This window comes from Chrysochloris asiatica, unplaced genomic scaffold (assembly GCF_000296735.1).
Source record: "Chrysochloris asiatica unplaced genomic scaffold, ChrAsi1.0 scaffold00061, whole genome shotgun sequence".
Lineage (NCBI taxonomy): Eukaryota > Metazoa > Chordata > Mammalia > Afrosoricida > Chrysochloridae > Chrysochloris > Chrysochloris asiatica.
The window spans coordinates 12,983,271-13,000,106 of NW_006408579.1; the positions used below are offsets into that span (position 1 = coordinate 12,983,271).

Below are 16,836 nucleotides of genomic sequence, written 5' to 3' on the forward strand. Positions count from 1 at the left end.
AACTAAGTATTTTGGTTGTTGTTCTAACTCATAGCCACCTTGTATAGGTTTTACAAGGAGCATCTCTTGTGTTTGAACCACTGACCTTGCAGTTAGCAGTCCAGTGCTTTTCCTACAGTGCCACACTATGCCCTTTGTTACAGATGCTTACATGTTAACACTTTTTTCTTTTTCCTTTTTCTTGTATTTAAAAATTTTAATGTTGATTATTACCCTTAGATGTCCTTTGTGAGAGTGAACCGTTACTACCCTCGGGGAGGAGGAAGAAAAACACTGAAAGTAAAGAAGAAGCAATCTTCAGTGAAGCAAGAATGGGATGTAAGTCTAAATGGGATCCTGTCACATTGTAACATTGTTTTGGGGCAATAGACCTGGTGACATGGCCCTAGTCATTCAAATTGGGCTCTGCATGGGGCTCAATATGCAGTAGAGCAGAATGGGGTTCCATGTGCCCTTTATTCTTTAAGAAAAAATTTTTTCTTTTTTTTCTCCTTCAGAATACCGTGAATGATTTAACAGTCCATAGAGCAACTCCTGAAGATCTAGTAAGTTTAATATCAAAAGTTAATGAATTTGGTCTATTTTTTTTTTTTTTTTTGAATATATTTGGTTTATACCCTTCAGAATAGAAGTTCCTGAAAATTGTTCAATAATATTTAATCCTTTATGCTTATACAAGAGGGCATCAAAAATTTCACAGAAAATTTCAATGAAAAGATAATGGACTATTCCCTTAGTATAGTGTCCACTTGTCTGTCAGTGTAACCTATTGTGGTGGCTTGTGTGTTGCTATGATATTAGAAGCTCTGCTACAAGTATCTCAATTACCATAAGGATCACTCATGGTGAAAGGGTTTCAGCAGGGCTGCCAGTCTAAGACAGACTAGGAAGAAAGACCTGGTAATGGACTTCTGAAAATTATGGCTCTCAACAGAATATTGTCCTGTAGAGCGCTGGAGGATGATCCCCTAAGGTTGGAAAGCACTACTACACAATAGCCACAATAATGGATTCAGATGGATGTCATGGACCAGGGAGCAGTTTGTTGTGTTCTACACAGGATTGTCATGAGTTGGCGTTGATTGGAAAACTAACAACAACAATCATGCTTATATTAAATACAAATTTATATCTTGTAAACTTCCTTATTTTAGCTAAGATTGTCACTTAGCTTTATTAGATTTTCATTAGATGAGCTAGATTTATAGTCCAAATCTTTTAGTAATTGCCCTGTACATACCTATCTGTCTTTATCTATGTATCTATCGATTAATCTAATGGGAGCATGGTGGCTTCATATGATAAGCACTGGATTGCGAACCACAAGGTGCACAGTTTGTCCCCACCATCCATTCCAAGGGAGAAAGATGAGGCTTTCTGTTCTCGATAGATTTAAACCCTCAGAAACCCTATATGGGGTTGCTATAGGTCAGAACTGACTCAATGACACTTAACAAAATAAAATGATATAATTTAGGAGTCCTGGCGTGGCACTGTGGGTTAATGTGTCAGATTGCAAAGTCATTTGAACTGCAAGTTGGAGGTTCAAGCTCACCAGCTGCTCCTTGGAAACTCTATACAGAGCAGTTATGGGTTGGAATCGACTTGACAGCACTTAAACAACACAACAAATATAATCTAGGAGTCCTGGTGTGGTGCTGTGGGTTAATGTGTCAGACTGTAAAGGTCGTTTGAACTGCAAGGTCGTGGTTCAAGATCACCAGCTGTTCCTTGGGAACCCTATACAGGTTTGCTATGGGACTCAATGGCACTTAACAACAACAACAAAATAATCTAATCTATAGCAGTATTTGCTATTACTTCCCTAACAACACACTGATCTAATTATTGTAATGATTTAGTCCTTATTGTCCCTTGAACATGCCATGTGCATTTCTACTTTTGACCGTCTATTCTTGCTATTTTCTTTACTTGGATTGGTTTCTACCTTTCGCTCTACCTATCTATATTTTATTTGTATCTTAATTCCACTTGGAGTCCTATTAATTTTTTTTCTTCCTTTCTTTTATAGGCTTTTTTCACATCCGCTTTATTGAGATGTAACTCACATGCCTTATGACTTACTCAGCAGCGTTTTGTTCTGTTATGTACAGTTTTGTACACAGGACTGGACAGTGTTCCATTCTGTTGTGTATAGGGTCACTATGAATCAGAGCCAACTGGACAGCACTTCACAACAATGACTCACTCTTTTAAAGTATACAACTTAGAGGTTTTTAGTATACTTAAAGGGTTGTGCAGCCATCATCACTATCTATGAGTGTTATCCATAAAACAGCCATCATCACTATCTATGAGTGTTATCCATAAAACAGATAAGAGTGTTTTAAGAAGTCCAACCTCTGAGAAATGGATCAAACTGTTCCAGAACATTTTTTATCACCTCAGAGAGAAACCCCATATACATTAGCAGTTACTCCTTATTTTGCCCTTCCCCAAGTCCCTCCCAACCACTGTTCTACTTTATGTCTTTATGGGTTTGCTTACTTTGGATGCTTTATATTAATGGATTCATGGAATATGTGTGATCTTTTGTGAGTAGCTTCTTGTACCATGTATCAGTACTTCGTTCCTTTTTATTACTGAATAATATTCCGTTGTATGGATGTACTACATTTGTTTACCCATTCATCAGTTGATGGACATTTGAGTTTTTGCTTTTTGTTTATTATTAATACTATTATGAACCTTTGTTTACAAGTCTTTGTGTGGACACAGTTTTGTTTCTCATGGGTATATGTAGGAGTGGAATTGTTGGAGCAGATGTTTAATATTCTAAGGGACTGCCAAATTGTTTTGAAGAAATGGCTGTATGATTTTATCATCTTACCAGCAGTGTATTAGGGTTCCAATTTCTGTACATCTTTAGCAACACTTGGCATTGTCTGTCATTGGTTTTAGTCATTTTTTTGCTAGGTGACTTCGAATTGGTTCAGTTCATACCTACCCTATGGCCAACAGAATGAAACACTTCCCAGTATTGTGTCAGCCTCACAATCGTTATTCTTCAGCATTGTTGATGGAAATTTTGACTGTCTCCTTTTTGCTACTGTGAATAGTGCAATGATGAACATAGGTGTGTTTAGATGAACATAGGTGTGTTTAGATCTATTCGTGTTATGGCTCTTATTTCTTGAGGATGTATACCAAGGAGAGAGATTGCTGGGCCATACAATATTCTATTTCCATTTTTTTTAGGAAGTGCCGTACCGTTTTCCACAGTGATTGTACCATTTTACAGTCTCACTAGCAGTGTAGGAGGGTCACGGTCTCTTCATACCCTCACCAACATTTGTTGTTTTCTGTTTCTTTGAAATTTGCAAGTAGTGCAAGGGCAAGACGATATCTCATGGTTGTTTTGATTTGCATCTCTCTGATGGCTAATGAAGGTGCCTGGTGTGGTGCTGTGAGTTAATGCACCGGACTGCAAAGCCATTTGAACTGCAAGGTCGGTGGTTCAAGCTCACTAGCTGCTTCTTGTAAACCCTACATGGGTCACTCTGGGTTGGAACCAACTCGATGACACTTAACAACAACAACAACAATGGCTAATGATGACAAGCAGTTCTTCATATGTTTTGTTGGCTGCCTCAATGTCTTTGGTGAAGTCCCTGTCCATGTCTCTGTTCATTTTTAAATTGGATTCTTTGTCTTTTTCTTGTTGAGGTGTTGAGGTTTTCAATAAATTTTAGAGATTAGTCCCTTGTATGATAAGGTCATTATCAAAAAGTTCCTCAGTCTCTTCTTACTCTTGGTGACATCTTTTGATGTACATAAGTGTTTAATTTTTAGGAAGTCCCAGTCATGTAGTTTGTCTTCTCCTGCTTGTGTGTTTTCAGTTAGGTTTGATAGTATATTTATGATATGTATTAGGGCCACTAAGTTTGTCTTAAGTATTTCTTTATAGTTCTACATTTGACATTTAGTTCTTTAATCCATCTTGAGTTTGTTTTTGTATATGAGGTGAGCTATGGGTTTTGTTTCATTCTTCTGTTTTGACAGTTCCATTTGTTAAAGAGACTTTCTCTTTCCCATTTCATGTGTTTTGGCCCTTTGTCAAAGATCAGCTGACTGTATGTGGATGGATTTACTTCTGGATTCTCAATTCTGTTCCATTGGTCTATGTGGCTTTTATTGTAGCAATACTAGGCTGACTGATTTTTTTTGGTTCAGTGACTCTGTGCCTGCCTTCCATCTTCTCTTTTACTAGTTCCTGCATTGTTCAGTATTATACCCACAGAATCCTTCAGTATTTCAAGCTAAGATTTAGATTTTTTTTTTTACAATTTTTATGTATACTTTATAAGTGGCTTTCAAAAGTTCATGGAAAAATTCCATTATCTTTTAGTTCCATTTTTCCATGAGGTTTTTGAAGCCCCCTCATATAGTGACATATATTATATTGTAAAACATAGACACTTGGATTGCTTGAGAAATTCTAAGGGCTATTTTCCAGAAGCTGAAGACAAAGGTCAAACTGAGGAGCTTTTTTCCACCCCCACCGAGGGGAAAAGAAAACCATGTTTTGAGTGGAGTGGTGAAGTTGCTTTCAACTCTTCTTCCATTGGCTGTTTCCATGGTTTTCAGATAATCATGAGTCACTTTTACCCTTAAACCTTAGAAGGCTCTACTCCAGAATGGGATCATCACAGCATTAACTTCCTTGGGTTTCCAGGTAGCTGAAGTGATAGCACTTCTCAGACTTGTTTCTTCAGCAGATGACCCTGGCTTCATGGAGGGTCTAGTCGCATGAAATCAACTGTGCATCCTTCAAGACTCAGCTCAGTTGTTCCTTCTCTCTTCCCTCAGGAGGAAGTAGAAATTGCTCTGTATCTTGTCTCCAGAATATCACAGTTAATTATTTGCAGTGCCATATGTCTCCAAGCTTTTCTCAAGGAGGGTAAAGCTCTCATCTCCAGTGCTTCAGAAATTCCAGTGTCTTCTCTGGCTGGATTAAATTGCTGGGACTTGCTAACCTCCCATTTTAGCTAGCTCCTTCACAGCCTGAAATATTCTATGCATGTGTGGGAGTCTTTTAAATTAAGTTTCTATAGCCATTGCTGACAGGAAGAGCAGCAAAACTGACTGGCATGTCCACTTTGCTTCCTAGAGACAGTTTGTTTTCTGAAGCCAGTGTTTTCCACTCTTGGCCCTAACAGTAAGACCCTCCAGGCAGGGTTAGGAGGTTTAGATTTTTTTCTTTAGTTTTTACAACCGGAGAAATGCTGAGTGTGTTCTTTCATTTGGATTTCTAACTCTTGGTCTTTACCTATTTCACTGTACTACTTTACTCTGTCTTCTTGAATTGGCTCTTTGAATATTTTGTTCAATTCTTTTACTTCATCATTTCTTTCATTTGCTTTAGCTACTTTACCTTTATGAGCAAGTTTCAGAGTCTCTTCTGATATCCATTTTGGTCTTTTCTTTTTAATGATCGTTTGCTTTTTTCTTGGATGGTGTTCTTGATATCATCCCTTGACTCTTCTGGCCTTCGGTCATTAATGTTCAATGCGTCAAAGTTGTTCTTAGGGTTGGTCTCTAAATTCATGGGATATATTTAAGGTTGTATTTTGGATCTGGTGGACTCGTTTTAATTTCTTCAGCTTTGGCCTGAACTTGCATATATGAGTAATTAATGGTCTGTTCTGTAATTGGCCCTAGCCCTGTTTTGATTGATGATACTGACCTTATCCATCGTCTCTTCCCACAGTTGAAGTCAATTAGATTCCTGTATATTCCATCTGGTGAGATCCATGTGTATAGTCAGTGTTTATGTTCTTGAAAATATTTGCAGTGAATTGATCTTGCAAAGTTCTCTCATGCTATCTCCAGTGTCATTTGTATCACCAAGGCCATATTTTCCAACTATTGATCACTCCTCTTTGTTTCTGACTTTCACATTCCAATCATCAGTAACGATCAATGCATCTTGAGTGCATATTTGATAAGTTTCTGATTGAAGAAGTTGGTAGAATTAGTCAATTGCTTAAGCATTGGCTTTGATTGTTGGTTTGTAAAGTTGAATAATAGTGGTATTAACTGGTCTTCCTTATAGAGCTGAGATAATACCCTGTCACAGACAGCATTGTACTTCAAGGTAGATCTTGATATGCTCTTTTTGGCGATGAATGTGATACCATCCCTGTGAAATGGATAATTTCCAGCCTAACTAAATAAATAAACCATATGATTATCTGATTCAAAATGACCAGTACCATCCATTTCAACTCACTAAAGCCTAGACTATTAATCTTTATGTGCTCCATTTCATTTTTTACAACTTTCAGTTTTTCTACGTTCATACTTTTTACATTCCACATTCTGATTATTAATGGGTATTTACAGCTGTTCTCATTGTAGTCGCACCCCATTATAGAATGAAAGTCCTGAAAGCTTTGTTCCACTTTATTAAGATCAGTTCTGCTTTGAGAAGACAGCTCTTCCCTAGTCGTGTTTTGAATGCCTTCCAACCTGAGGGGCTCATCTTCTGGCACTATATAGAACAAGGTTCTGCTGCTATTCATAGGTTTTTAGTGATGAATCCCTCAGAAATGGGCCACCTGTTCCTTCTTTCTAGTGTGTTCTTAATCGTTAAACTTCATTGAACTCTGTCCAGCTTGGATAACAGTGGCATAGTTTTCAGCATCATAGCAACATGAAGACCACCACAGCAAAAGAAACTGACAGATGTATGGAGTTTCTTTTACTGAAGATAATTCAACAGAGGTTGTAGCAGTATATCCATAGGTAGCTGCCAGAAATTTCAAGTTGGGTTCAGAAGAGAACATGGAGCCAGGATATCATGTTGAGGTCACATGGGTTTTGGCTGAAAAAGAATACCCGAAAGATATGTACTTATGTTTTATTGACGATACAAAGGTATTTGACTGTGTGGATCATAGCAAACTGTATATAGCATTGTGAAGAATGGGAATTCCACATCACTTAATTGTGCTCAATCAGAACCTATACATAGACCAAGAGGTCTGTGGTTTCAAATCAGGGAAGGTGTGTGTCAGGGTTGTATCCTTTCACCATACTTACTTATTCTGTATGCGGAGTAAACAATCTGAGAAGCTGGAGTATATGAAGAAGAACATAGCATTAGTGTAGTAGGAAGGCTCATTAACAACCTGAACTATGCAGATGACACAACCTTGCTTGCTGAAAGTGAAGAGGACTTAAAACACTTGGCGATCCATACTAAAGAATACAGCCTTTAGTATGGATTACAGCTCAGTGAAAAGAAAAACAAAATTTACTCAGAACTGGACCAATAAAAACATGATGATAAATGGACAAAAGTTGATGTTGTCAAGGATTTTGTTTTACTTGGATCCAAATAGAAAAAAAAACTTATGGAAGCAGCAGTGAAGAAATCAAACGGTGTATTATTGCATTGGGCAGAATTGCTGCATAAGACCTCTTGTAAGCATCACTTTGAGGTCCAAGGTGTATCTACCCAAACCATGGTATTTTAATTTTTCTTATATGCATGTGAAGGAGCTCTGGTAGGGTAATGATTACGAGTCGTGCTGCAGTCAGCAGTTTGAAACTACCAGCTGTTCTGCCGAAAAAAAATGAGGCTTTCTGCTCCCGTAAAGATGTATAGCCTTGGAAACCTTGTATAGGGTTGCTATGAGTCTGAACTGACACCACAGAACATAATCACCCACCCCCACCATATACATAGGAGAAAGCTGGACAATGAGTAAGGAAGACAGAGGAAGAGTCAATGCATTTGAATTATGGTGCTGGCAAAGAATATTGAAAGTATGCTGGACTGCCAGCAGAACAAGCTAATGTGTCTAGGAAGACATATAGCCAGAATGCTTCTGAGAAGCAAGAATGGCAAGACTTGGTTTTATGGACTTTTGTTATAATATCAGGAGGACCTGGAAAAGGATATCATGCTTGGTAAAGTGGAAGATCATGGAAAAAGAGGAAGCCCCCCAAGGAGGTGGATTGACACAGCAGCTGCAACAGTGGAACCAAACAATTGTGAGGACGTCACAGGACAGGTGGTGCAGTCCTGCTCTCTACTGTGCACAGGGCCTCTACGAGTTGGAACCGGCTTGTCACCTAACAACCAAAACAACAAATGAGTCTTAATCTGCTGCTTGAAAAACACTGATTTATTTGATAATGTTGTACAAAGAAAATATAAAGTAATATTTTTAATTTACCTTTTAGGCAGTCCTACCTGGTGTGGTGCTGTGGGTTAATGCGCCAGACTGCAAAACCATTTGAACTGAAAGGTCGGTGGTTCAAGCTCACCAGTTGCTCCTTGGAAACCCTATACAGGGTTGCTATGGGTTGGAACCGACTCGAGGGCACTTAACAACAACTAGTTTTAGATATTTTAAAAAATCCTTTTTGATCATTTTAGAGGACTGTGTATATTTTTCATGTGAATATACATGATGGGCCAGAAAGAATTAAAAAAAAAAAAAAAAAAGGAAAGACTAGAATACAGATGGGGGCTCTTACTATGTGAATTGGCAACTTTGGCAACGTCTCTGTTCCTGAAACATTATAACGTTTTTTTTTCTGCTATACAGCTGCGTCGTCATGAAATACACAAATCGAAGAATAGAGCATTAGTACACTGGGAACTCCAAGAAAAAGCTCTGAGACGAAAATGGAGGAAGCAGAAACCAGAAGCTTCTACTCTTGAGAAAAGGAGACTGGCTATCATGAAGGAGGTACTAAATCCTATTATCTTTAAAGTTAGATTGAAAGAAAATAAAGAAATAAATAGATTTTTCTTTTCTTTCCCCATTTGTTTTACATTGGAAAGGCGCTAGTTAATTAATGTCGATTAAAAAACAGTATAACCAAAACCCAACAAAGAGGCAATTAGAGTTTAGTACAGTGGTTTGAATATCTCCCTAGGGTAACTAGCCATGTGGCCTTTTACAATTTACTTAACATCTCAACCTCAATTTGCTCATTTTTCAGATGCCAATAGCATTACTTGCCTAATTGTGTTGCTATGCAATTCCAGAGATACAATTCTTAAAAAGTGGTTAGCACTGTCCTTGGTACATAGTTGTTGTTTTTAAGTGCCATACAGTCGGTTCCAAGTCAGCATTTCCAAGGAGTGGCTGCTGGGTTGAACTGCCAACCTTGTGTGGATAGTAGTCCCGTGTTTACCCTACAGTGTCACACCAGGACCCCGTTTAGTTAGTGCCTTACATATACAAATGAGTTACCTTAACTCTTTCTCAGTAGTATTTTAGGGAAAAAATGTGTGCTTATTCAGTTAGTAAGCCACTTGTTTTTGGCTCAATTCTGTGTCACATATAATACAACGATTAGATGTTGTAGAGCAAGAAGCAGTATGGAAAATAAGAGGCCATTACAGCAAAATATGTTCCTGCATTTGGGCTGGAACACTTGTAGTGCTGCTCCTTGTTCAGGCTGATGCTCATGAACTTGGCTTTTGGGGTGACTTTTCAATGCAGCTGCAAATCACACTTTGCCTTTGTTTTGAGGAGTTCATGAGGTTTCTTAGTAAAATGAGGTGTCAGTTGTATGATATGATAGATATCAAGAATGATATATTCTAAAGATGACCGCCAAGAAAATCCTGTGGAGTTGTTCTAGTTTATAACACATGTGGTCGCCAGGAGTTGAAATGTACTCAACGAGAAGGACTTTGGCTCTTTGGTCTTTAGCCTGTAGCTATCCCATAATATATCCAGACCTGTATTGGTAGATATTTAGATTGTGTATTAGAGTATAGTTTAAATGTCAGGTTTAAAAAAGGCCCCAAAATAGGATGGTTTAAATAAATAATTTTTGTTCCTCTTTTTTATAAAATAGTCTAGAGGTAAGGTGTCTTTGTTAACCTTTCTAACATGTCTTCCATCTCTGAGCACAAGTTGGCTGCTCCAGCGTCCTCTACCTGGAGCTCCAGCTTCCTTCTTCCATCCACCAGGAAGCAGGAAAGAGAATGCCTTCCTTTTTACTTACCATCCAGATGTCCTGGCTCATATCCCATTCTCCAGTTCTTCTTTACATAGTGGTTCACACTTGCAAGGTGGCTGGGCTTTATACTTGGCTAAAAGTTGTAAGTTTTGTTTAATGTTGAACGAAGAAAGGGAAAACAGGATATTGGTAGATAAGTAAGAGTATCTGCCACTCACAGATTGTTTCCTGCCTTGCCACAATAAGTATGCATTTGGGTACTGCCTGAGTATGTCGGATAAATTCTTAGAAGTGGAATTGCTGAGTCAAAATAGATTGTATCTATTATTTTGCTATTACTACATTTACAATGTCTTTTAAATGGATGTGATCGAACCAAAAGAAGACCCCTTAAATGTATCCTATTTAATTATTGATATGAACCCTGGGGTGGCACTGTAGGATAAGCACTGGACTGATAACCTCAAGGTCGTTGGCAGTTCAAACCCACCAGCCTCTCCTTGGAAACCCTGTACAGGGTCATTATGAGTCAGAACTAACTGCACAGCACTTAACAACAACAACAACAGTTAGAGCTCTCACGACCCCAACCCCTATAAACCTGGAGCTCTTTGGGAACCTAGATTAACATCAAAGAAGAGAAAAACGTTTTGACCATTAGAGGCTTCTATTTCATTTGCTGCATGATATACCTGTGCCATAGACACATCACAAAGATGTCCTGACTTAGAAGAAGACTTTCACAAAGATTTTGTCAATTCCAAATTTATAATGTGATCTTCCTAAATCACTTCATAATCGCCCATTTTCTCCTGGTTTCTATTGCTGTGGAGCAAAATTGCTGGATGGAGCAAGAGGTTTACGATGCTTTCACAGGGAACTTGACTGATCTTTGACAATTCATGATTGTCAGTTTGGCTTTGTGCTCTGAAAATCCATCAGAGCAAATAATATATACAGATGGGTTTACCTATTGGAAGGATGCACTTTATCAGAGATGAGCACTAAAGCAAAGGAAAGTCAGTCCACTGATGTCTGGCCTTTCAAATCTTCTGCCCAAGCAGCTAGCAGAGGACAACAGGGCAACAGTTGTACTTGAGACTTCCATATGATTAATAGCTGGTCTCGATATGATCAGTAAGGTTATTCCTCCACAGTCTCCTTCTACCCATTACGTGTAATTATTTTGATAGAAAGTCAGTGCTTATTTTTTAGATACTAAACTCTTAAAACTACCGTTAGGAAATATATGTTGCATAATTTTCCTACTATAATGGCAGATTATACTGATCAATTCATATTCTTTCTTAAGCTTTCATCATGTATACTTGGAGGATGGTTAACCAGGAATAGAAGTTTGGCTCATGACATAACATAAATTGTAAATACATTCTTAAACATCTCTATAGTGCTGTATGGTTGGTTTTTCAGTGTGTCCCTATCTTCTTAACAACCTCTTTGGGATTGCAGAGTGGGCATAGTACCATTTGCACATCTGGAAACTTAGCTTAACAAAGCTGGGTTTTGCGTGGTATCCTTTGACTGGGCCTAGAATCTGAATCTTCTGGCTCCAAATGTGCTCTTTGCCTTAATACCATTCCAAAGTTTACTCTGTGGAAGGAACAAATTTAAGACCTTATTTTTATCAAGTTTCTCAAAAGAACTAATGAGCCAATCTGCTTGGTTACAGGCAAAGGGGAGACGGTAAGACCCTGGTTATTATTCTTTTTCTCTGCCTTAAAACAGTAACTAAGTTCTGGTAAGACTATTTATAGTTAATCAGATGTTTTAAGGATTGAAGCCAGTGTTGAAAACAGGGCAGTTTTCAGAAAATTGGAGTTCCCTTTCAACTCTATACTGCCATCTGGTGGTGGTGGGTAGAGTTGACTTGCTTTTACTCTGGCGGTTGTCCTTAATTGCGACTATGAAATTTCCTGAAGTTTAAAGTACTTCAGCAATAGCACTTCTCTGATTTTGGAGTTCTCACCTCTGTAGGATTAAAAACTGACATGTTTGGTAAGGTGGAGGGTCAGAGAAAAAGAGGAAGACCCCCAGTGAGATGGATTGGCAAAGTGGCAGCATCAGTGGGCTCAAGCCTGGCAACAATCGTGAGGTTGGCCCAGGATCGGGCAGTGTTTCGTTCTGCTGTGCATAAAGTTGCTATGAGTTGGTACCAACTCGATGGCACCTAACAACAATAACAGTTTATAAAGGCAGGAGCAATAAATTTTTTGTTTCATGCCCCCAAACTCATTATCTTACATTATGTTTTTTTAAGCTATGGATATAACCTATAGTGTGTTATGAAATCACCTTAAATGAAATAGAATAGAAATTAAAATGAAAATATCAGAATGGTTCTCATGGAGTAAGGTAAGGTTCCTATGAAACTTCTATTTCAGTGATAAATGCTTGTGTGTGTGTGTGTGTTGTTGTTGTTAAGTGCCATCAAATTGGTTCTAACCCGTAACAACCCTGTATAAGTTTTCTGAGGAGCCGCTGCTGGGTTTGAACCATGGACCTTGAAGTTCGCAGTCCAGCACTTATCCTGCAGTGCTACACCAAGACTCTTTGTGTGTGAGCATACTAGGTCATGATATTTATTTCTTTGTGTGATGTGCAGTCAGTTATTTGAAAGCCACTGATCATGGTACTAGCCTCATAAAAGGAGCCCTGGAAGTGCAGTTGTCAAAGAGCTGGGCTGCTAATGGGAAGAAGGCCAGTGGTTTGAATCCACCTGCTGCTCCATGGGAGAAAGATGTGTCAGTCTGCTTCCACAAAGATAACAACATGGGAACCCTGTGGAGCAGGTTTCCTCTGCCCTGTTGGGTTGCTGTGAGTCAGAACTGACTTGGTGGCCTGGATTTGGCTTTTTTGGTTTGAACTGATACTTAGTGATACTCCCACTGAAGGATTTTAAAAGTGGGCAATTGCTTATATTTCCCTTCATGCTATATTCCTTCATATGGTTTCTCCTTTGTGATTTGAAAATTATATTGCTGTTTTGTTTTCTAAACAATTCTTATCATTAACACATGTCTAGATTCTTTCTGATCAATACCAGATGCAGGATGTACTGGAAAGATCTGATCATTTGATGGCTGCAGCAAAAGATCTATTTGTTGATTTTCCTCGTAGGCACACAGGTAAATTATCCAGTTCAAACCAAAGCTTGTTTTTCTTATTTATTATAACCTGCAACTGACTATTCAGAATTTAAAATTCTTTCTCAGGCATCGTATTATTTACAGGTATTCTAGGGTAGATAGTATATATGGTTGTTATGCTTGGATTTATTACAATTTGATTGCTTTCAACTAACAATACTAACTTTTACCAGCTACTTAGTTAAGGAAAGATAAATTGTTATTACCTATTAAAATATGGTATAGTCTACTGTATTGCATAATTATGAAGCATGACCAATTTTTCAGTTTATTAATATTACTTACCATCTGATTGAAGTATTTTACATTTATATATAATTTGAGTAAAGCTTAATTTTAACCTAAAGCAACATCAGTCTTTCTCTTAAAGGCACTTTTCCTCTTACTAGATATACAGAATGTATATAATGTATTTGTTTATCTTAATTCATTAAATATAGCATTAGTTTTTAGTTTAGAATGTAAATCCTGGCTTGGTCACTGATTATTGCAACTGGGCAGCTTGCTGATATCTCTATATCTAGGATATAGTAAGACTTTATGAGTGTTGTCGTTAAGTGCCGTCAAGCCAGTTCCGACTCACAGCAACCCTTGATAGGGTTTCTGAGGCTGTAAATTTTTATGGGAGCAGAGAGTCTCTTATTTCTCCTGTTTTATCATTGTAGCTACATTATTATTTAAGATTGCCTAGGAGTAATGTATCAACGGCAATGCATAGTACTTGTGAGTCAATTTAATCAAATAAAGAAAACTTATTTGGCTTATTTCCTTCTGCAGGGTTTCCGAATGTAACAATGGCTCCTGATTCCTCTCAAAACCCCATCATATTAAATCGAGACCCTGTCACCCAGTCCATTCTGAGTGAATCTGTCATAGACCCTCAGGTAATGTGTTCTGCCCACAGTCAGAATACTCAAGTGAAAATTTAAGTTTTAAGTTGGCATAGGCGTTATCGTAAAAATTTTAAAAGCTAGTATCAAGAAAGGCAAAGTTGTGGTTGCTAGTGTTACTCTGATTCAAATGTCTGACCATTTTTGAGTAACATTTAGATTAAGATATGAGACAATAAAAATGGCTAATACTTATTGGGAAGTAGGTACTGTTAAGTCTCCATTTAACAGATGAAGAAACTGAGGCTCAGAAAAATTAAGCGATTTGTTTAAGACTTCCTGTCTAGTTCATATCAGAGGTGAGACTGAGCCACTTTCTCCCATTATGGAGACAGCAGGGAGCTTGTCCACTTTGGAGCTAGTTGGCTCTGTGCTCTTGTTCTGCTTACGGGCTGTTTGATCTTAGGGTATCTGAGTTGGTTCAAAGTGGTATTTTTGTTGTTGTCAAATGGAAATAGAATAAACCTGATATGATTGTTCCAAGGATCAACTTGTATCCTTCTTTGTCACAATAAATAATGTAATGAATATCTTTGATCTACTTTAAAAAAAAAATATTTCTTTTTTTTGCCTTGATATGTTTTTGCTTTAAATGTTAGTTCCTTCTAATCTATATTGTTGTTGTTGTTGGTTTCTGACTCATAGCGACCCTGTATAGTGTTTCCAAGGAGCAGCTGATGAGATTGAACCACTGACCTTGCAGTTCAAAAGGCTTTGCAGTCAGTCTAGCGCATTAACCCACAGCACCACACCAGGAGTCTATATTAGAGTATTTAAAAAGTGGCTGCCAAAGGAAACTTGGAATTTGTTGACTAGTTAAATGGGGAAATGATAATACTGGAACATCAACTAGCCTAGTCTAACCAAATTGTCATCATTGGGTGCTGTTAAAATGATGCTGACTCTTAGCAGCCTCATATGACAGAGTAGAACTGCCAAATACGGTTTTCGTGGCCGTAAACTTTATGGAAGCAGATCACTAGGTCTTTCTCTAGCTGAGTTGCTGGGTGGCTTCAAACTGCCAGTCTTTGGGTTAGTAGTCAAATGCTTAACTATTGTTTCATTAAGTCTCCTTGAAACACTTAATCAAAATGCATAGCATTTTGATATATTAAACTTTTTTTCCCCAAGCCTATTAAGAATTTAATGGTGTGCTGGTGGTGTTTTAGGATAAGTATTGGACTAGTCCTGGTGTGGTGCTGTGGGTTAATGTGCTGGACTGTAAGGTCGGTTTGAACCTCAAGGTTAGCGGTTCAAATTCACCATCTGCTCCTCGGAAACTCTATACAGGCTCACTATCAGTTGGAACTGACTCAACAGCACTTAATAACAACAACAGCAAGTGGCCTTGAGGTTGGCAGTTGAAACCCACCAGCTGCTCCGTGGGTGAAAGATGAAGCTTTCTGCTCCTATGAAGCTTTACATCCTCAGAAACCCTATACAGGCTCTCTGTGAGTTGGAATTGACTTGGCAGCACCTAACAACAAGAACAAGAAGAATTTAATACTAAAATGGAGCAACTTGTAAGAAATGAGCCCACAAGGTCAGCAGTTCAAACCCATCAGTTGCTTCTCAGAAATCCTATACAGGGTCGCTGTGTGTCAGAACCAACTCGACAGTACTCAACAACAACAACAAGAAATGAGTAGAACTTCTTATTGTTGTTGAGTGCCATCAAATTGGTTCTTACTCATTGTGACCCTGTAGGACAGAGTAGAACTGCCCTTTAAGGTTTCCTAGGCTGAAATCTTTACAGAAGCAAATTGCCATGGCTTTCTCTCATGTGTGAGTGGCTGTTTGGTTCGAACTATCATCCTTTTGGTTAGTAGCTGAATGCTTAACAACATGTCTTTGATGATCTGGATCTTGTAATTCACCAGGATCATCATGTTAATTGATGGTTCTCCTTTCTTCCATAAAATATTTTGGAACCTGTGCTTAACAGGTATTAAATTCTAGTCTCTAAGTGCAATTTCCTAAATATTTTATCTAATATCCAGAATCCTCGAAGACATGTTAAGCATACTGTATGTTACTCACCCACCAAGTAAAATGCACTGTCCTCAAGTCAGTACCAACTCATAGCTACCCTCTCAGACAAGTAGACGTCCTTATAGGGCCTCCACAGCTGCAATCTTTATGGAAGCTGACTAGCTACCTTATCTTCCTCTTGCAGAGCAGCTGGTGGGTTCAAATTGCCAACCTTTTGGATAGCAGTGTGGTGCTTAACCATGGTGTCACCAGGGTTTCTTTATTTTACTAACAAAGGTAGTTAAATAAAATGTTGCACGTATTTAGTATTTTGGATAATCACAACCCATTAGCTATACCCATAGCCCAAACCACTTATGTTTCTGAGCTTTTTGAAAAGTTAGCGTCCGGATAATAAGAAATGTAATGAATCTAGGGTAGCCCAACTAATACCACTATTATTCAAATTTATGCACCAACTACTAAAGCCAGTGCGGATGAAATTGAAGAATACTGCCAACTTCTTCAATCTGAAATCGATCAAACATGCAATCAACATGCATTGCTCATTACTGGTGATTGGAATGCAAAGGTTGGGAGCAAAGAGGAAGGATCAGTAGTTGGAAAATGGGGCCTTGGAGATAGAAATGATGCTGGAGAACGCATTATAGATTTCTGAAAAACCAATGATTTGTTCATTTCAAATACCTTCTTTAGACAGCATGACAGATGACTATACACATGGACCTTGCCAGATGGAACACATGGAAATCAAATTGACTACATCTGTGGAAAGAGAAGATGGAAAAGCTCCATATCATCAGTGAAGACAAGGCCAGGGGCAGACTGTGGAA

The 16,836-nt window shown here is 38.3% G+C and overlaps 1 protein-coding gene across 1 annotated transcript in view; it reads left to right on the forward strand.

The window, feature by feature from the left end:
• Positions 1-219: 219 nt before the first annotated feature.
• SPICE1 (spindle and centriole associated protein 1) overlaps positions 220-16,836 on the forward strand; it is a 94,889-nt gene continuing 78,272 nt past the window's right edge. Inside the window, exons 1-5 of the mRNA XM_006864178.1 lie at positions 220-318; positions 498-545; positions 8,583-8,726; positions 12,998-13,100; positions 13,899-14,005. Coding sequence (XP_006864240.1) covers positions 220-318; positions 498-545; positions 8,583-8,726; positions 12,998-13,100; positions 13,899-14,005 — 501 coding nt within the window. The remainder of the gene's footprint in view (positions 319-497; positions 546-8,582; positions 8,727-12,997; positions 13,101-13,898; positions 14,006-16,836) is intronic.